This window comes from Chaetodon auriga, chromosome 8 (genome assembly GCF_051107435.1).
Source record: "Chaetodon auriga isolate fChaAug3 chromosome 8, fChaAug3.hap1, whole genome shotgun sequence".
Taxonomy (NCBI): domain Eukaryota; kingdom Metazoa; phylum Chordata; class Actinopteri; order Chaetodontiformes; family Chaetodontidae; genus Chaetodon; species Chaetodon auriga.
In genome coordinates, this window is record NC_135081.1 from 9,590,240 (window position 1) to 9,609,348 (window position 19,109).

At 42.2% G+C, this 19,109-nt stretch overlaps 4 protein-coding genes across 5 annotated transcripts; 3 read left to right on the forward strand and 1 right to left on the reverse strand.

The window, feature by feature from the left end:
* The first annotated feature begins 590 nt into the window (after positions 1–590).
* On the forward strand, positions 591–8,822 carry ttk (ttk protein kinase). Its single transcript, XM_076737632.1, has 25 exons — positions 591–664; positions 1,293–1,380; positions 1,484–1,706; positions 1,800–1,906; positions 2,002–2,145; positions 2,343–2,418; positions 2,502–2,583; positions 2,710–2,822; positions 3,691–3,769; positions 3,922–4,021; positions 4,181–4,403; positions 4,685–4,791; positions 5,130–5,273; positions 5,367–5,539; positions 5,775–5,920; positions 6,015–6,141; positions 6,567–6,662; positions 6,746–6,903; positions 7,060–7,211; positions 7,329–7,453; positions 7,737–7,811; positions 7,906–8,082; positions 8,338–8,434; positions 8,541–8,626; positions 8,702–8,822. The coding sequence occupies exons 2-25, from the start codon at positions 1,293–1,295 to the stop codon at positions 8,786–8,788; spliced, it is 2,985 nt and encodes a 994-aa protein (XP_076593747.1). The 5' UTR covers positions 591–664; the 3' UTR covers positions 8,789–8,822.
* Positions 8,823–10,144: 1,322 nt separating this feature from the next.
* On the forward strand, positions 10,145–12,074 carry mrpl32 (mitochondrial ribosomal protein L32). The gene is made up of 3 exons (XM_076737415.1): positions 10,145–10,382; positions 10,501–10,697; positions 11,475–12,074. The coding sequence occupies exons 1-3, from the start codon at positions 10,271–10,273 to the stop codon at positions 11,724–11,726; spliced, it is 561 nt and encodes a 186-aa protein (XP_076593530.1). The 5' UTR covers positions 10,145–10,270; the 3' UTR covers positions 11,727–12,074.
* Positions 12,075–13,598: 1,524 nt separating this feature from the next.
* Positions 13,599–14,698, forward strand: LOC143325254 (telethonin). The gene is made up of 2 exons (XM_076738209.1): positions 13,599–13,851; positions 14,337–14,698. Exons 1-2 carry the CDS (start codon positions 13,718–13,720, stop codon positions 14,695–14,697), a joined length of 495 nt encoding a protein of 164 aa, XP_076594324.1. The 5' UTR covers positions 13,599–13,717; the 3' UTR covers position 14,698.
* Positions 14,699–15,429: 731 nt separating this feature from the next.
* On the reverse strand, positions 15,430–18,977 carry ccdc127a (coiled-coil domain containing 127a). 2 transcript variants are annotated; one of them, XM_076738249.1, is made up of 4 exons: positions 18,892–18,977; positions 18,109–18,246; positions 17,263–17,507; positions 15,430–17,159 (listed from the first exon to the last, which is right to left on the reverse strand). In XM_076738249.1, exons 2-4 carry the CDS (start codon positions 18,236–18,238, stop codon positions 16,713–16,715), a joined length of 822 nt encoding a protein of 273 aa, XP_076594364.1. In that variant the 5' UTR covers positions 18,239–18,246; positions 18,892–18,977; the 3' UTR covers positions 15,430–16,712. The 2 variants fall into 2 exon arrangements, with proteins under 2 accessions (XP_076594364.1, XP_076594365.1); XM_076738250.1 differs by having other exon boundaries at positions 18,109–18,243; positions 18,892–18,964.
* Positions 18,978–19,109: the final 132 nt, after the last annotated feature.

Consider the following 19,109-nt stretch of genomic DNA (forward strand, 5'->3'; position numbering starts at 1 on the left):
GCTCCTGCTGCATTCACGTACTATCGGAAATTGAAAGCGCCACAAAACTCCCATAGAGTCATTCCAGACTATGAAACTTTGAATGTGTGTCTGTTGTTGAGAAATAGTTGAAATTAATTCTACACTCACTGAATTAGAGGGGAAATTATAGTATGGAGAAAAATAAATCGACAGCACCAACAGTATTGGGATAAGATTACAATGTTATCTGGCTCTAAGAAGAAATTATGAAGTGGCAGATCATCCCTCTACACAGTCAGAGATCGAACAGATCCTGGTCAAGTACAGACTCATTGACCACAAATTGGCAACCAAAAAAGGAAGATACAAAATGACAGCCGACAGAAAAGTGAAACTGTTCAACGGGTGAGGATGAGAGAGAGATCACTTCCTCCTGCACTGTAAAGTATTCAATGAAATAACACTGCTAAAAAAAAAAAAAAAAAAAAAAAAAAAAAAGAATAAAACCTGAAGGTGGCAGTAATGCGACATCGTCGATGACATTTGTCTGAAAACCCCCCAAAAAAGAGGAAGAAGAAGTAGCCACAAAATATCCAATCAACACACGCCTTGGACGGAAGTGGCATATTTGAAAACTGGCAGATGAAGTCGAGCCTTTTTCCTACCCTGCAAGTGGAAAAGGATTAATAAAAACGCCAACACGGTGAGATCATTTTGACAAGAGATATATCGTTTTTGTGCTATTGAAGATGACCGTGTACATGTTTAACTTTATGTGAGTTTGCGTAACCCACAGGGGAACCAGTTCGCTAACCTAGTTAATGTTAACAATACCGTTAACGTGTTAGCAAACTCGGCTAACTCAGATTGTAAACAAGAAAGAGTAAATTCGTAATTCTTGGATATGTCACTGAAATGCTTTGTTGCCTCGCACCAAGCAACTTATTCAAACCAGGTGTCTTCAAGAAAGTTGACGTTAAGTCCGTACTAGTCGTCAGAGTCGAAAACTAAAAAATAATCCACAAAGCTGCACGTCATTGTGGTAACGTAACCTAAGTTACCGTCGCATGTGAATGTTGAGGTTGTCCTGACACTAACGTAGCCTTGCTAACATGTTAAATGTCACTTACAGCGTCACCGTTTTGGCAGAGAGTCTTATAAGACATTTTATAAAAGGTCTGAGGTAACGTTTATGTGTCACTAATGCACGTTGTCACACCAAGTGACGTTAAAAAATGATTAAATGAACATAAACTGTAATAAACACTGTATATCTTCATTCAGGCTAATGCGAATTAACTTGATCTAATGTGTGTACCCCCCAATTTCAGATGGAGGAAGAAGAACATACAGACAGAAAGCAGCAGCTTGCTATGCTTTATCAAAAGCTCAACAAGATTAAAAAGTATCTCAATGAAGGTAATGGTACGATGAGACGTCCTGTCACCGTCAGATCCATATGCATCATGATCCATAAGTCCATACTTCATACATTCATCATGACACCTTACGCTTGTTACAGATGACACGGACGATATTAACCAGGTCATCAGCTCCAACTCACCTGAATCATGCCTCTCTTATCTGATGGACCTGGAGAAGAAAGGGGACCCTCACCTGGATTGTAACCACCTCACTCGACTTGTTGACTTTTATACCAGAGTCTTCTCCGGGATGCCACTCGGGAAACACTGTCAGAATGAGAGCTATGCCAGGATGTTGGTCAGATTTGCAGAGCTAAAAGCGTGAGTAACCAAAGTTATAACTTGTGCAAAGACCTTTGTCCTCTTTCTAGTTTAGCAACTAGTCTGTTTTTCTTCTTGTTATTTTTTTTTTAGCATTCAAGATGGCAATGAGGCAGAAGCCAACTTCAACGTGGCGCGATCTCACAGTCAGAACTTTGCATTTGTTCACGTCGCACATGCACAGTTTGAGCATTCTCAAGGTAGAGAGGAGCTTTTTGTTGCTCTTGTACACATGAACACCTTCTCATGACGTGCTGTGTGGAGTGTTTCAGTGTCTGCTATATTATCTTATCAGGAAACACAAAGAGAGGCATTTACATATTGCAGAACGCTATTGAACTGGGTGCCAAACCAAAGGAACTGCTGGAGGCGGCCTTGCAAAGCATACAGACGGGGAAAACACAACTCTTCTGTTCAGAGGATAAGGAGAATGTACCACGTGAGTGTTTATTCGTGTTTTATTCCATGACTTTACATGCTTAGATTACTTGACTGGTGTACAGCATATCAGAAAATGAATTGACTGTTACAATACAATATTATTAAATGACATATAGACTTGTCTGATTTTCACATTTTGCTGTGTTTCTGTCTGCCAGTATTGTCTAACAGTGATGTGCACGATTCTGTTCAAAGGCTTAGCAGTGCAAAAAGTAAGCAGAACATCAGACGGGACAGGTGACTTGCAGCTCTCCAGTATTTTTGGTTCAGGGTAAGAATAAAACAAACGCTTTCACAAAGGCCTCAGTTTGATTTTAGGCAATGTGACATCTTGTGTTGATCTCTCACCTGCAGGACCGAGCCCCTCAGCGGATCATCAGATGACCAGCTACCAGGCTGGAGATCTGGATCTCAACGCAAGAGAGCAGTTGGCATGGTGAGACTTACATTTCCCCTTCTTGTGTTTTACACATTATGTTGACATGCTTTTTTCAAAGAATGCGTAAAATTAATTCCCAAATTGCTCTTTTTTGAAGTTGTGTTCTGACCTTTTGTGTTCCAGCCAGGGAGAGTTCCCATAATACCTTTCTCTATCCCAGAAAAGGATGATGATGACTATATAAGTGGGAATTCCTCAAAGAGAAGTGATGTCTCAATTCAGACCGGCTTGTCAAGGTACTTTTTATTCCTCTGTGTCATTTTACAATTTGTAGCTTCTTTGCAGCAACATCCATATTTGAAGCATTGTAGTTCACCACAAGCTCATTGGTTTTGCTGATATTGAGCTTCAGGTGATCATTGTTGCACTATGTGTTGAAGCTCTCTGTCAGTCCTCTGTGCTCATTTGTAAAAACAGTCTCTAAGTGAAGACAGCTTGTTTCTCACTGGACATTATCCACTGGAATCATGCATGTCAGTACTGTGACAACTTCTGTTTTAGCCAAAATTATACTGAATACCTTTACTGAAAGTCCTTCAAAGTCTTCACGATTTATGAGTCTGGACAGACAGGAGGTTGGTGGAGGCATGCAACCGACAGGCAAGGCAGTAACTGCAACTTATTCCGACATTTATTTCCAGTTATGTTTAATTTGATTATGTCTTGAAAAAAGCTGTATGAAAACAGTTTTATTGCCACATTAAATATGATACAGTAGATAGTGTTGAAAGTAGCTTCTTATACTAATGAGGTTAACTTACACTGTCATCTTGTTTGAACACCAACGGTCCTTTGCATGGACAGCTGGAGCGCCCTCATATGCCACTAACGAAAACAGTAACAGAGAACACACAAATGCTTTGAGTTAAATCAAACAGTTTCCACACATTTTCTAACATGCAGTCCTGTTTATTGAGCTGAGGAAATAAATCTTTTTGACATATTCTAAAGCACTGCGGCTGTATTGTGGCACATACTGCTGAGAAACCACAGGGCACCCCATGGGTTTTATGTCCCTATTCACTTTGTATGCAAATGCTTGAATATTTCAAGCATATGTGTCATAATAATAATAATAATAATAATTGTTTAACTTTGTCGTAGGCAAACATCTGGCTCAAGCATGAACCCACACTTTGGGCTGTCATCCTCAAAGAAAAATGCCATTGATGGAGATCTTCAGGTGAGTATAAACGAGCTGCAGTAGTTTGAGTCTAGCAATGTCAGAATCAACACTCAATGGTTTTCTCGATCGGTGCTGTGCTAAGCGAAGGTAGTGAGCTTGAGTTAAAGAAAGAAGTGTAATAACTTTCAGTTATATTGCTGTGTTTTCAGCCCCCAGCTGTCAGCCCAGAGCATTGCCCTTGGGAGGACCAGGCAGCTGTGGACTCCACCACCAATCTCCTTCACACCAGAGACACCTCACGAATGGAAGGTAGTATATAACTCAGACAACATATACTACATAGAATGTTTGTTTGTTTGCTTTGTTCAGTTTAATTTGTACAGCACTTTAGTAAACTCTGGTTGTTTTTAAATATCCTAAACAAATAAAATAGACCTGTTGTGATGACGTTAAGTTTCTCCCTGGCAGATGTAACATACAACTTCGACCAGGTCCTGAATACAAAATCCCCCGAGTCGTGTTGGACGTATCTGATGAACCTGGAGAAAAGAGGCAACCCTCACACAGACAACATCCTCCTTAATAAGCTCAAGGACTGTTACTCTAAAATCTTCTCCAGGCTGCCAATAAGACAGTTCAGCAAAAATGCCAGCTATGCCAGAATACTGGTCAGATACGCAGAACTCAAGGGGTGAGTGTGGATGAAAATACCAAATGTGCTTCACAGTACCGGGACTTTGTGGTGTGTGCCTTAACCTTACCTTGTGGATTTAACTGCAGGTCTGGTTAGCGTTGGGCATTGCAGGAAAAACAGTTAAGATTGTGACACACTGATAGATTCTCTATTTATCGTCCAGAGAGACACTATGAACCCAATTCAACCCAATTTTGAATTTTAATCGTTGAATCTTAATTAATTCTTTGTCAGATGCTTTTTTAGTGTAACTTCATTTCTTTCTTTTCCCTCTGAAGGATTGAAGACCCAGATGAAGCCCAAGACCACTTTATAGTTGCGAGATCCAACTGTAAAGGCTTTGCCTTTGTCCACATAGCACATGCCCAGTTTGAGGTTGCTCAAGGTACAATGGCTTTGTAATGATTTCAGTTTCCAGAAGGTTGATACATGAAATCCACAGACTACACACTTATAAATACATATTTTGAGGAATACATGCAGGTTTTCATCTTTTTCTGCATTGTGTTCTGTTAATAGAAAAAAAAAAAAAGGTTTTCATATGGGTCTGTATCAGACAACATGTATGCTAAGACCGATATATCTGTGATTGGCCAGTGATGTACTGATCAGGCTCTACTTAACACCTCTCAATGTGTTTAGCCAGTGAAGTGAATACTTGTCCAGTCAGCATGTCTCCAACATAGAGTGAAAATCTGATTTTTCTTCCTTTTTTCTTTCAAGGTAATATCATCAAAGCAACTTCAATTTTGCACAAAGCCCAGGCATTAAATGCCAGGCCAGCAGAGCTCCTGGAGATGGCCATTCGTAATCTGAAGGCTGGGGAAAAACAGCTTGTGCCCACCAGGGAGGAAGAACAGCCCACAGGTAGAAGAGTCCTTTAAGGTTAAGGTTAAAGCACTGACTCGGGCATGTTTTATAACTGACTTTTTTCCCTAATTTTTGCTGTTCTCCTCGTAGATTTGCAAGCAGCTGTCCCACCAAGTGTGCCCACTTGTGGGGGAAACCAGGAACTTCAGCTTCCTGCTCGGGTCCCCGTGAGGCGGTCAGTGGAGCAGCCTAAACCTGCCGGCAGGGAGCCGATATCAGAGTGGAAGATGCCAGCTCTGGTCCACCGACATGTTTCTCCAGAGGTCTAATGATGTTCTTTGTCTACTGTATACTGTGCACACATTTAAAATGTTTCATAAAAAAGGATTTCAAGTTATTCTCTAATCTCTTAATTTGCTGATTCCATTCTGATGTGATATTGTTGCTTTTTTGTTTATGACCTCTTCGAATCACTTATTTATTGAAACAGATTCTGTTTATTACTCTCAAACCTAACCGTGGTGTTGATCAGATATTCCAAACTTATGTTCTTTCTAGGAAAAACGCACAACACCCCCTGACCCCAGACCTGTTCCTCATGTGCTGGAGTCACTCTCCACTCCGTCCCTCCATCTTCCCTCCAGACTGAACCCACAAACAATCTGTGAGACACCCAACAGCTACAAAAACCCCTCTGTCAACAGGTAGTATCTTGAACTTAGAAATTCTCTTATTTCTTTATGTGCTTTTGTTTGTGCCATCATAAAATTTGCCCAACTTTGTCCTTGTCTCCCTCAGCTTTATCACTCCTGTTGTAAAGAGAGGCCCTGAAGTGTCTTCCTCTGCAGTGGCAGCACACAGAGCCGGACCCGTTCAGCAGCCCTTCACACCACTAAACCAAGCGCCGTCTTTCCAGACTCCGCAGGTACAGCATGTTCATGCCCTCCATTTTTTCTGTTTTCTGATCCACCACATTCATTTCTTACACTAGAGGACGTATTGCATGTGTCCATAAACAAGTTTTTCCTTGACACCAAACACCTGCTCTAACTGGTTCTGCAACAATAACTTAGCAGTGTCAAGAGCAGTGCAAAGTGAATTAGGAAGTGTTTTTATGTTGTGCTTCTTACTGTATACCTACTGTGTCTGTTACTGATATGAAAGTGTCAACCACTATAGAAAGAAATCATTTTCCCCACCAACATTTATTGATGCTTCTGTTGGAGCTGCAATACCCATAACTTAAGTGTAAGCGGAGATGACATGCGTTAGATAGCTGGACATGTAGACAGCAGTGTAGAAATCATTTGAAACTAACACCATGCCACTTTTGTCTGAATCTCATTTTAGGCAGCATCCTTCACTGCATTGTCAAACGAGTCCGTCACCATTAAGGGCAAGCAGTTCTTCATACTCAAGATGATTGGACGAGGAGGATCCAGCAAGGTAAAACGTTAGCAGGCAGCATTCATATGCTTTGCTGTTGTTGATGCAGCAGTGCTTCACGGCTGCCTTTTTGTTTCTCTCAGGTCTACCAGGTCCTTGACCACAAGAAGCAGCTGTTCGCCTTGAAATACGTGAACCTCGAGGAGGCCGATGCTCAGACCATAGAAAGTTACAAAAATGAGATTGAACATCTGAACCACTTGCAGCAGTACAGCGATCAAATTATCAAGCTCTACGACTAGTGAGTACATGGCCCGTCCAAAAACAGCACATCAGTGCATTACACAGGATCTTGACTCTTTTTGTCCTCTTAAAGGTTTTTGTTTTAAAGTTAGAGGTTGACTTGTAATTATGATTTCTGTTAGAAATGGCATGACGGTTGGGTATGTGTTTGCAGTGAAATAACCAACAGCTACATCTACATGCTGATGGAGTGTGGAAACTTGGATCTGAACACGTGGTTGCGAAACCGCAAAGCTGTGAATCCGCTGGAGAGGAAGTTCTACTGGAAGAACATGCTGGAGGCCGTCCAAACCATCCACAAACATGGTTCTTTTTCTCTTTATAAGTCATGACTTTTCCCTCGCTCATTCTCAGTGTTTACTAAATGGCACGCTAAAATGAATTCACCTCTAATATTTGCACATTTGTGTTCTGTGTAAGCAGGAATTGTCCACAGTGATTTGAAGCCAGCAAACTTTGTCATAGTGAACGCTTCGCTGAAGTTGATTGACTTTGGCATCGCAAACAGGATCCAGCCAGATGTGACAAGCATTATGAAGGATTCACAAGTAAGAATTATCATAATGTTGTCAGACACTGAGAATAACAATCTGAGACTGTGAGTGGGCAAAGAACAAAACACTTGTATTGGACATACATTGGCTCTGTACAATTGCCCAAAAGACTTACAGCTGCAGCGCTCTTACTCAAAACTCCACCAGTTTCACAAATGGTGACATAAAATAGAGGAAAATACGGTTGAAAAATACCAAAGTTTCCCTTTTGGTTGTGTCAGATGTACGCTCCAGGTGGAAAAAGTTGTACCCATGTAATAGTGTTTGTCAAACACAGGTTGGAACCTTGAACTATATGCCCCCTGAAGCCATCAAAGACACTTCATCCCAGCCAGGAAAAGCACGCTCAAAGGTACTCCTGCTGAGTCAGTGAAACGTTCGTATTCTCCAATCATTTCTGATCGGAGCACAGTGGTGAAAACCATTTTCTGACATTTTCCCCAAAGATCAGCCCCAAAGGTGACGTGTGGTCCCTTGGATGTATCCTGTACTGCATGACTTATGGGAAAACTCCATTCCAAAGCATCACCAATCAGATCGCCAAGCTGCACGCCATCATTGATCCTTCCCATAAGATTGAATTTCCCGACATCTCAGAGAAGGATTTGCTGGATGTGTTGAAGGTGAGAGAGCAGTGAAAGCTTTACAGGATGATCAGCCAGTGTCCTTCACAGTCCTTTACTAATGGATGTATCTCTGTTCTGTATGAGCTTGCATATGAATTGGCCTCTTGAAATGCTACAGGAGGAAATAAATCTGTATATATGAGTTTTCCTGTTGATCATTGTTAAAAAATCCAAATTACAGTGTGTGTGTAGAAGTGTTGTTGACGTGATGTAAAATACAAATGGGCTGTTTTCATCATCCCATTGTTCCAGAGGTGCCTGGTTCGAAACCCCAGAGAGAGAATCTCTATTGCAGAGCTGCTGGAGCATCCATACCTGCAGCTGAAGTCACAAGCATCACCTGAGCCAGGTGTGCTCACACACACACACACACCCTCATCAGTGGATGTATACTTGGAAGCCGCCTTTGCTGTTCACCACGTGACACTGAACTGTCCTCAATTCACCTGTTTCAGATCAACCATGTAACAGCGATCTCAAGAAGATCCTTACAGACCTCGCCGCCCTTCAGTCTCCAAACAGCATCGTCCGAGCTGCTAATGTAAGACTTGCTTTGAATAAACATCTTTTCCCACGAGAAGTTTCTTAGATGCTAACTGCATTCTGCTTTTCACAGAATCTGGCCAAAATGTGCAGCAGTGGCAGGAAGCTGGATGTCGCCGAGTGTGCAAAGTCATCCTCTGAACTATCCTGGAAAATGTGATGGGATATGTGCTCTATTTCATCATTATTCTTCTTATTTTTTGTTTTATTTTTATTTTTTAATGTATTAATTTTTTTTTTGACCCCACATAACCACTTCAGTACATGTTCAATATTTTCTGTAGGTATAGAACTAACAAATCAATATTTGTATGTTTGTTGCCTTGAAGCAAACTTATTATATTGCCTCATTTTTACTTCTGTCTGATCATAGATGCAAGTTTACAACATTGTTAAATATACATACTGTATCCTTAGAAGCTTTTGGTCCATTTGTCTCAGCTGATATAAATATAGTATAGTATAGTATAGTTGATAATGATCATATCTGCATCTGAAAATGTCGTGTAAAACAAAATCAGTTGTTTCTGGCTGCATTCAGCTCCCACAGTTCAGCTCCCATACGGCAGAGTGCAGCGGTAGAAAGAGCATATGATGAGTGCCAAGGCTCTTCCTCTCTTTAATTTGCAGAGGAAGTAGAGCACTGGAGAGGTCCTCAGTGATGTGCACACCCAGAAATTTGGTGCCCCTCACCCTCTCCACAGCAGAACCACGTTTGACTTTCTTGGTGCCACAGGGAAGGTCGGCCCTGGCTATTCTCACACTAGCTGTGGCGTTTCAGGCCTTCAGCAGCCTGTGGACCCACAAGACCAGTGTCATGATTCATAGCTGAACACTAAGTCAAGGCATAAATGTTTTGTATTGTTATTTGAGCACACAGTCTTGTTTAATAACGCCCAAGAAGAGAGACTGACCAACTCCCATCTCTCTGCTTCAGCGAGCAGCTGCTCATGGCAGTGCTGACCTTTGAGGTACATTGTAAGTAATAAGAGGAAACAACCTTTTGTTTTCTCATGATAGCAGGTGCTGCTATAATTAATTTGGGGGAGAGCTGGCAGTAAAGAACAAAATTCTTTAAAAAATGCTGTACTTTATTAATGATACATGATTTTGAATTTATCAATTATATTCACAATGTCAATAATGTCAATCGAGTGGAACGGATCACTTTTGTACATCACCTATCAACTTTATCAATTTGAAATGAAGTCTCTACTAAAGCATATACAACAAATACTTTCACATCCTAAAAGCACATTTTAAGATGTTAACTGATATGTCAGTCGAATGTCACAGTATAATCAAGCACCCTCTGTTGGTAGCAAAGAGTTATGAAACCATAACTAAGCAGAAACAACAAGTGGAGACAAAAAACATTTAATTCAGACTATCGTGATTATGTCTGAGAGGTCATGGAGGAGTGACGTGGTTTGGAGAATCCATTTGGAGAAACATCACGTTTTGTGAAATCCTCAGACTGTGCAGTTCGGAGAGGTGGCCACTAGGTGGTAGTGATGCGCCGGTATTTGTCCCGTCTGCCGGAAATTAAATGGAAGAAGAAGTGCAGCTAGTCGTCGATGTTTGATGACGCACAGAGCCTCAGTGACCGTGAGATGTGTGACATGTTGAGAACAACGGAAGCATGCCGACAGTAAAAATGATGAGTTTAGCCTCTGTAGTGCACAGACTGCGGTGCTCTTTGCTGCACATTGAAAGCAGACTTCTGCAGGCGGCGGGACTGGACAGACAGCTGGGTGAGTCCACTGACGAGCTCAGGACGACACACACACACACACACATCTTGTTCATCCAAAGGTTAAACTTGAACTTTTTCCTGGCCACACTGGGAACCATGTCTTTTCCCGTGTGAAGCTCCGGCGCTGGCAGTGACTGGCCCCAGCCTCCTTCCTCAACTCGACAAGAGGCACGAGCTGGAGGAGCAGCAGAGCCCAGAGCAGCCCCCCGGCCTCCTAGACAGCATCCTGTGGATGGCAGCACCCAAGAAGAGACGCACTATCGAGGTGAACCGCACCAGGAGGAGGTCTGACAGCAAACTCCTCAAAGTCCAGGTACACTGATGAGGATCTACCCTGGGTAAATGTTTACTCAGATAAAAGTTGGATAGACTGCTGACCCAGCAGTTTACCAACACCAAAGAACTGATAAATTAGCTTTTAACCACAGCTAATGGAACTCTTATGTATGTGTGTGTATACCAGAATGTCGGTGGAGATCATTCGCAGTCAACAAAGGTGACAAATACTCTGAATTCATCTGAACAATAGTTATGTTCAGGATCCCCTGTTGTCATGTGACTAATGCACACTCTCATGTTATTCACTACATATTCAACCAGGGAATGACTAATTGAATAACTGAATATTAATCAGTAGTGATGGAGTACAGCATTCAGAGAGCCACTAAATGAGCACTGGGAACTCAGATCAGTTCAGACAAATGGTATCAGTACCTCTAAACACACTCTTGTTGTGTGTGTTTGAAAACTGCTTTGTTCTTCAGTTTATTCTCATCTTCTCGTCTCAGAGTACAAGGAAGTAACTGTTAATAACAAGGGGCCCAAATCTCTATCTCTGTTTCTATAAAGAAGTATATGACCGCCATCATTTTCAGAAACAGTGAGTACAGCTCACAACAGGACCAAGATGAGTTCATGCCAACATCTCCAGCAGAGGCAGGCTGCAGATCACACATCTGTGGATCCAAAAGTGTATACTTTGGCCAATAAGTAGCAGTAAATGCCAAAGATATGTCAGAAGTCATTTAAAAACAGCATTGCCATTCCACTGTTTGACCCATAGTGTCCGCTGTCTGTGTCCCTCTCTCAGACCAACATTGAGCCGTGTCCAGAGTGCGGCCACCTGAAGCAGAAACACGTCTTGTGTGGCTTCTGTTATGCTAAGGTGTGCAGGGAGACCAGCCTGATTCGTCAGCAGATGAACGCAATGGAAGGCGGCCCGCTAAGGGCCCCAGCTGTGGAGACTGTCGTCCTGTATGAGGGTGAGACGCCAAGCCAGCAGGACAAAGACAAGAGGATTGTGGAGAGGGCCAGGAAGAGGCCTGCCTGGTTCAGCTCCTGATTCTGAGATATTAAGGCTGTGTGTGTCATACATACCTTCAGGCTGACACTGATGCTTTCGTCCTGTCTGTTATTCACTAAATTCAGAAAGTTTGTCGTATCAGTTTTGTTTCCACAAACAAATTCAGTGAAAGGATTGTTTTGATCGGCACTGACACCAGTTTTCAGTGGTCTCTGTGGACATACTGTACCATATCATTAATGTGTGAGTCGAAAAAGTCTATAAAGTTGTAGGTCTGTGGAGCTTGTGGTGTCAGACATCATGGTTCTTTGTCATTGTTTCAACTGAGAGAAATTTACAGTGTAATATTTGAATGTCTGACAATAAATCAGATCATTTTGAAAAGAACATTTTACAGTCTGTATCTACTCTGCTCACCTTTGCAATGTGCAGGACAATGGCTGTATTAGATAATATCTGATTTTATATATGTAAAAAAGAAACGTGGAATCTGATTTCTTAGGATTTCACAACATTTAATGTAAAATCTGTGTAGTTGATACATAACAAATGATTCTATACTGTATGCATGAATAGTGTCTGGAGAACATCCCTGCTCAGATGAAATCACATTCATATTATCTACATACTTCTAAACTTGAAGAGATGCCAGTGTTTTGTTTATGAATGAAGGTTCATGTGGCCACAGCAACATCTTTTAGTCAGGATTCAGCATCAAACTGAAGTCATGTAATACCAGCTCTGGTGTTGCTGGAACAGACTGTTTCTGCTGGGATGAGTCCAGCATACCTTCCACTGCCTCAGTGACACCATCGGGCGCGCTCTGATTCAGTTTCACCCCCGCAGTTAGATGGAGCCGGGTGTTGCCAGTGTCCCCATGACAGCACAAGTAATCACGGTTTAAAGTGATATTCTGTCAAAGCTTCAAATGTACACAGAGAACTGCAGTAACAGATCGTTCACTCATGGGGGTGCAGCTGCTGTCTCTGGAAAGTGATAAAACGTCACTGAAATGAAGTGTGGTGGAAGTAATCCTGCTGTGTTTATCTATCCCACGAAGTATTTCGTGTAAATCCAGCAAGGTCTTTAACTTGCCTCCCAACCTCTTCTCACATCCATCCATCATAACTGAAATGGGAACTGGGAGCACATCTGTTCTATCACTGTCCATCACTCTCATTATCCCACATTCATAGAGAGCTGAAGCACTCAAAAACGCACATATTACACTCAATCACAAGCATTATATCTATGGTCCTTGACATGATTTTGGCAGAGAAACTGACGTATCTTTTGATTAATGAGTTGGAATCTGACTGTCAGTCACTGCCCTGATTGCTCTCAGCTGTTTCTTTCCTGCAACATGTGGTCGATGCGAGAGACATCTGAGGAGTGGGAGGACATTTTCTTTGACCTGATAGGATGAACCCAAGATCCACGTCATTCTAGCGGATTAGTCATTTCATATTTCTGTCAGCACAGGTTGTTATAGATGTAAACACATATGCAGGTCTCCAAAAATCTATACTCACATGCACAAAATCAAACCAGTGATCCAAAAAATCCAAATGTACACGAGGGTAATTTGCACAAAATCAAGATTTTGTCTACATGATACAATGCAAACAGGTACAATGAAATGAAATGAGTTGCAGTTCACATTAAACCTCCATCTGGATTCATCTGGTTTGCTCGTGTCATGGAAAGAGCCAAAGCTCATTTTCAAATGAAAACCAACCTTCAGGATGCCTGAAGTGAGGACATTCACGACGTTCATCACAAAGTGATGCAGAGGGGTAAAAATAGAAACAAGACTGGATATTTAAGACACTGCTCAACACACACACATCTCAGACTACTTTGTACACACAGAGACACACATCAGTGATGACAACGTGATTTGATCGCTCATCGTATGTGTTTCCTGTGAGTTTTATTCAAGCGCAGACGGACAGGAGTGAAAGAGGACGTTTGTCTTGGCACGTGCTGGCTTTCTGCATCAGAATTACTGACGTTCACACAATCACAGCATGCACTGTGTGAGCAGAGGAGGCTGCTACCTGGTGAACTCCTACTGTGATCTTGAGGAGGACAACCAGTGGAAGAAGGAGAGCTACCAAGCATGCTGGCTGAGCCTGGTCCTTGAGACAAGACCACAATACAGGTAGGTTGCTCTCACTTGAACTTTGTTACATATTTGTAGATTTATACAGTGTGGTGCTCAGTATGGTGTCGTGGCAGAGTGGGATAGAGAGTAAATGACAGCGGGGCAGTTTTGACTCGGAATCAGTGATTCACAGTGATTCACATGCATTTGGGCTGAAAACTGCTGCCGCACTGCCTTGTTTGGGTTGAAACTTTCAGGCACGTGCATGAACTCATCCTGATCAGTGATGCCACTGCAGGCATGTTGTCTGTGACCACCAAAGACAAACACCTGTGCATGTCATGTGGAATGGTCAAAAAGTAACCAGCTTCAAAGATTCAACGGGAGCAGTGAAGCAGCAGTTTAATTCACTGTGGATGAACCCTGAAGTTTTTAAGCTATTTGAAAGAATTAGAAATAGATAAGGTGATCACAGCACCACTCTGAGTGTGTCACAGAGGCTGGATTCAAATCATTCATCTGGTATGTGTAATGTGTTCCAGGCAGACACTGTCAGAGACAGACAGCATTCAGAGAGAGAGTTACAAGCAGCAACAGGTGGTCCACTTCATGGTCCAGAGGAGTCCCAGCCAGACACTGGGGCTGGGCAGCAACGGCAGAGCCATGACAAAGCACCAGCTCCCCTTCTTAAGCACCGGCAGGGACCTTCATCGTGCAACAGCCATCCTTGGGTGCACTGAACGACAGCCAGTCATACTAAAGAAGGGGAATACGGGAGTGGATAAACAGGAAGTGACTGTCAAAACTCAGGACCTCAGCAAGCCAGTCAGAGTGAACTTCAGGCCCTCGAGCCTGATGTCCTCACCGAGGGAAAGCTCTCATCGGGCGCAGAGGAGGGAGTGAAGCAAGGAGGTGGAGGCTATTTAAAACTGCAGTTCAGAAAATATAACATTGCAATTTACATATTGACAAATTTAAAACCGCTGTATAGAGTTTAACACTTGTGTGAACAATCAAAGCTGTGACTTTGAAAAAATAAAGTCTGATGATATGCGTCTCAAATAATTTTTCTTGTGTATGACAAACTCCTCCATATCTCATCTGCTAAGTAACTTGATATTTTAAGTATCATCCAGACAAAAGACTCGTATTCTTCTTTTGAGGAGCGTTAACTTATTAACTTTAGGAGAGCTTCACTGTTTTTTTCTCTCAATTAAACTACCAAGCTATTATCTTTAAAAATGTGGAATAATGCTGAACTGATCATGTGAAATGTTGTCACATAAAGTATTACAGATATGAACACATTCTGGCTGATTCTTTACCATGATAATGTACTAATGTTCCAGGAAGAAATTATACCTCTGTCAGTGATTTACATGCCAAACAAAGCTTGATGAAAAAGTGTCTGGAGCCTCATCCTGCCTCCTGTTTCACACTGAACTTAACAACATTGTCTTGCTGAAGAAAGTACAACAAAGAACTGAACACACATGTGCCATGTTCATTTTGAATTCTGAGCTTTTGTGCTTCAGCTGCAGCACTGTCTCTGAGGTAAAACACCAGTGATCTGATTTTATACTTTGGTCACTCTAGCAGTATTTTTGAGATTCTTTAGGAGAAAATAATAACAGTCTGGAAATGACCAAACATTTATTAGGAGGATTTCACAGAGTGGGTAGAGTTAGTACATGTGAATTTATGGCATTATATCCAGCACTTAATCACCAGGTTATGGTCAAAACAAAATATGACAGTGTAGAGGCTTGGTACAAGGCGACAGCTTTCATTACAGGGGTGTAGTGTGTAAGTCCCCCACAAGCCTGTGACAACGTGCAGAGAGCTAGCATGGACAAGTCTGCAGTTTAATGTGGAAGTGGGACGGAAAAGCAACCACGGAGAAAAGGTTTTGGTTGAGGAGAAAAGGAGGGTCGGACGTCGAGGGCCTCATCTACAAACAGGTGACTTCAGTGCTCAAAGAATCAGCAAACCAACAATAATGTTGTGGGTTTTCCTGTGCAATCATATGCTGGCTTCCTGAATTGGCACTGAGTCCTCAAAACTGCCTGCCTGACGGTGAAAAAGCTCCAAAATAGCTGCATCAAACGCTAGAAATGTGAAAGCAGGGATCGGAAACACAGTATTCTAGTGGCTTTAGGCCATTTATCTTACGTGACCACACACATCAGAGTATGAGGAGAGATGGCTTGTATGAAAAGAAACCCCCAACTTATGGACAGAAGTGTTTGTAAAAACAAATTCAATCACATAGATATCAGGATGAAGATCTCACACAAAGCTCCATCCACACATTAATGCACGGTATCAACACACTCCACAGAAAGTTGTGTTGTTGGAAAAAATATTCTTGACAATGTGTTCTGAATTCCTGACTTTTTGTTCAATGCAGGAGTGTTTATTGTCAGTCTGATTTTTTTTCCCAAAGATGAGTGTGTGTGTGTGTGTGTTATCATAACCAACAGGGAACAGTTATGGAAGTTCTAAATTCATAGACAAGATGGAGAAATTTGCAGACATAAGAATATACATGCAAACGGTAGTAATTCATGGCACTCAGAGAATGTGAGTTAAATTGACACAAATATTCTGAGATTGTTCTAACAACATACTGAAGTTGTATATCCAATATGGACAGCAACTGAATGAACCTAGTGCACAGTTAAGTAAAGCTATTATTGGGGCTTCTGAATTTATGGTAATATTGTATTTCAGCATAAGGGAAGAATTTTCAGAAGTTCAGCTTTATGTTGTTGAGATTGCCTCTTGTGTGTTTCCATAAAATCCCTATCAAGTAAATTACACAGAGTGAAAAATGCATGCATTTTCCATTCCTGGTCCATGTATTTTCAACACTGTTCGAAGTCACATGAAAAACACAAGCTTGTGTTTGGCTTCCGTCACTTTGTGTGAGACTGGATTTTCTCTCCTAATATGGCTTCTTCAGCTCTCTTGTGTTTCTGGACAGTGACCTGCAGCTCCCAGTACTTGAGGTACACCCACATGAGGCTTCCATTCTTCCTCTTGTCCATGTTTAGCAGGTCCGCACAGTGCTTATCTCTCTTGAAAATATCCTTAAGATCAGACTCTAGATCCAGTTCTGGTCCAATGGGTTCTTTGACGACCTTGAGCAGCATATTCTTCTCCATCTCCAGCCGCTGGTCTCGGGGCTGGATGAGGGAACAGTAGGCATTCTGGCGCTCCACAAGCTGAGCCTCTAGCTCCTTCAGAGTAGCAGTTGCTCGATAGTACCAGTTGTTCTCTCGTTCCAGGGCTTGGTGCAGCACAGCACCCGCAGCACCAGACTTTACCAACCTTTGCTTCTCTCCCTCCAAGGCCTCACGCTCCTTATAAGGAAAAGACAGTTTGACTCATGCAGGACAGGCTACAGGTTAGAAGGTTAACATGCACAATAGCAAAAATGCATAGTCAATGTGGACATGATTTTACCTGCTGTAACTGTTTCCGTTCTGCCATCAGTTGCTGGCTCTGTGAGACCAGGGCCTGCTTGTAGCCTTTGACCCTCTGTCTCTCCTTCTCCAGCTCCAGCTCTAGTGTAGCTGCTGCCCTGCGCCTCTCCGTCAGAGTCTCCCGGTATTGTGCCTCCATCTCACTTTTTATTGTGGACACATCCTTGTCATACTGGGCTTTGACCTTCTGGATCTCCCTCTGAGACTCCTTGGTCCAGATCCAACCTGAAGGCACAGTGGCAAACATAAGCGCACCCAAAATGCTCCACCAGTAACCGCATTCACTGTGTACTATCCCTCCATCCATTTTCATATTCATTCTCTCCTACCAAATGTCTCACCTGCCAGTAGCCTCTCTCAACTGAAATATAATGTGTACATATCCTACAAGTAATTCACAAATAGAGTAAGTGCTGAATTTATAAGCCTTTTTGCATTCTCATTTTTTTTTATAATGAAATGGATGTTCATAGGATTTCCCTCTGCCCATGTAACTGCAGTCACTTGATGTAGGAACAAATGTTAGTTAACTCAATCCTTGCTGCTGTGATGTTTTAAAGCGAGTACTTGCCTAGTGATGATTTTAGAATTCACTGTGTGTAGCCTTGTCTACATGTAAGGTGTATGTGGGCAGCGGGAGGGGTGGTGAGGTGGACCAGGCAGGGTACTGGAAAATTTCCCTTATTTTTAATACTGACAGGTTTGCTTGCATGTTAGATTTTATTCACTACACACTCAATAATAACAGATGTCATCCTCCTTGCTCTGTTCACCTCATCCATAAACACACTTACACAACACAGACATGTCCCCTTGTGTAACTTACGAAACGCAGCCAGTCCCAGCATGGGGACCAGCAGGGCATAGTTCCATTGGTTCCCATCACCGGCCGCCGCCCCCCTTCCTCTGGGGTCTGGTTGGATGTTCCATCTAGGAGGGTCATTCAAGTTGTTCATGGAGGCTGCTGACAGACACACAAAGCAGACCCAAACAGTGGTCATAACTGAGCCCTTCTAATGTAGCGACACACACTGAAGGGTGCTGCTGCCTTTTCATTAGCACTGACACCGCAGCCACCAGCAGGTCCTCATCACTGGCTGCCAGTAGCTACGGTAAATGTTAGTCAGCAGTTTTAAACATCTATCGTTAGACAGTGGCCATTTGTAAACATAATCCCATTATAATAAAGCTAATTAATAATGTGACACAGCGGAGGTCCAAGTGTCTTGATTTTGTTGCTTAACAGAAGAAAGTCGCTTTAACGCTGAGTTCACCGACAAGCTAAAAACATAAACATGTTTGGACACTAAGCGTGGCATTTAGAAATAGTGTAACAAATAAGCAGAAAGCCAAAGTTCGTTAGCAATTTAATTTAGGCTGTTAGCATTTAGCAAAACATTGCGACAGGCAGCAACAGCAGTATCAGTATGGCATGGCTTGGAAGTTTGACAGCCCAGCTAACCACAACATGCTAGCTAACATTTTAGCTTGCTGGGTCATGCTCGATAGAGTATTTCATACAAACATTACACGGGGCATTATAGCCTTGTAAGTCCGACTACAAGTCGTACAAGTGTACGTCTGCGAAAAATGCGCTGCCGCGTCTCACCTTGAATGTAAAGTCTAGGTCACTTATACATTCGCTCCTGCACAACACCCGGTTATACAATTTTTACGCTTTTGTAGTACATCTGTACCTACCGGGGGTTAATCACGGAAATGTACTTATATAAAAGTCCAAATTTGCCTTAAAATTAAAGCATGTGTAAACTTATTTGGGACTATTGGACGTTGAAAAGCAGTTTCTACTGTTACACACTTGTAAAA

Bases quoted from the DNA above. Each gene is read 5' to 3' on its own strand.
- ttk (XM_076737632.1), top strand. From the start codon at position 1,293: ATGGAGGAAGAAGAACATACAGACAGAAAGCAGCAGCTTGCTATGCTT. The intron at 1,707-1,799 runs GTGAGTAACCAA...TTTTTTTTTTAG, and splicing joins AGATTTGCAGAGCTAAAAGC to CATTCAAGATGGCAATGAGG. The intron at 2,584-2,709 runs GTGAGACTTACA...TTTGTGTTCCAG, and splicing joins GCAAGAGAGCAGTTGGCATG to CCAGGGAGAGTTCCCATAAT.
- mrpl32 (XM_076737415.1), top strand. From the start codon at position 10,271: ATGCCGACAGTAAAAATGATGAGTTTAGCCTCTGTAGTGCACAGACTG. The intron at 10,383-10,500 runs GTGAGTCCACTG...TCCCGTGTGAAG, and splicing joins GGGACTGGACAGACAGCTGG to CTCCGGCGCTGGCAGTGACT. The intron at 10,698-11,474 runs GTACACTGATGA...TCCCTCTCTCAG, and splicing joins GCAAACTCCTCAAAGTCCAG to ACCAACATTGAGCCGTGTCC.
- LOC143325254 (XM_076738209.1), top strand. From the start codon at position 13,718: ATGCACTGTGTGAGCAGAGGAGGCTGCTACCTGGTGAACTCCTACTGT. The intron at 13,852-14,336 runs GTAGGTTGCTCT...AATGTGTTCCAG, and splicing joins GAGACAAGACCACAATACAG to GCAGACACTGTCAGAGACAG.
- ccdc127a (XM_076738249.1), bottom strand. From the start codon at position 18,238: ATGAACAACTTGAATGACCCTCCTAGATGGAACATCCAACCAGACCCC. The intron at 17,508-18,108 runs GTAAGTTACACA...CTGTGCCTTCAG, and splicing joins GCTGGGACTGGCTGCGTTTC to GTTGGATCTGGACCAAGGAG. The intron at 17,160-17,262 runs GTAAAATCATGT...TTTCCTTATAAG, and splicing joins AACGGAAACAGTTACAGCAG to GAGCGTGAGGCCTTGGAGGG.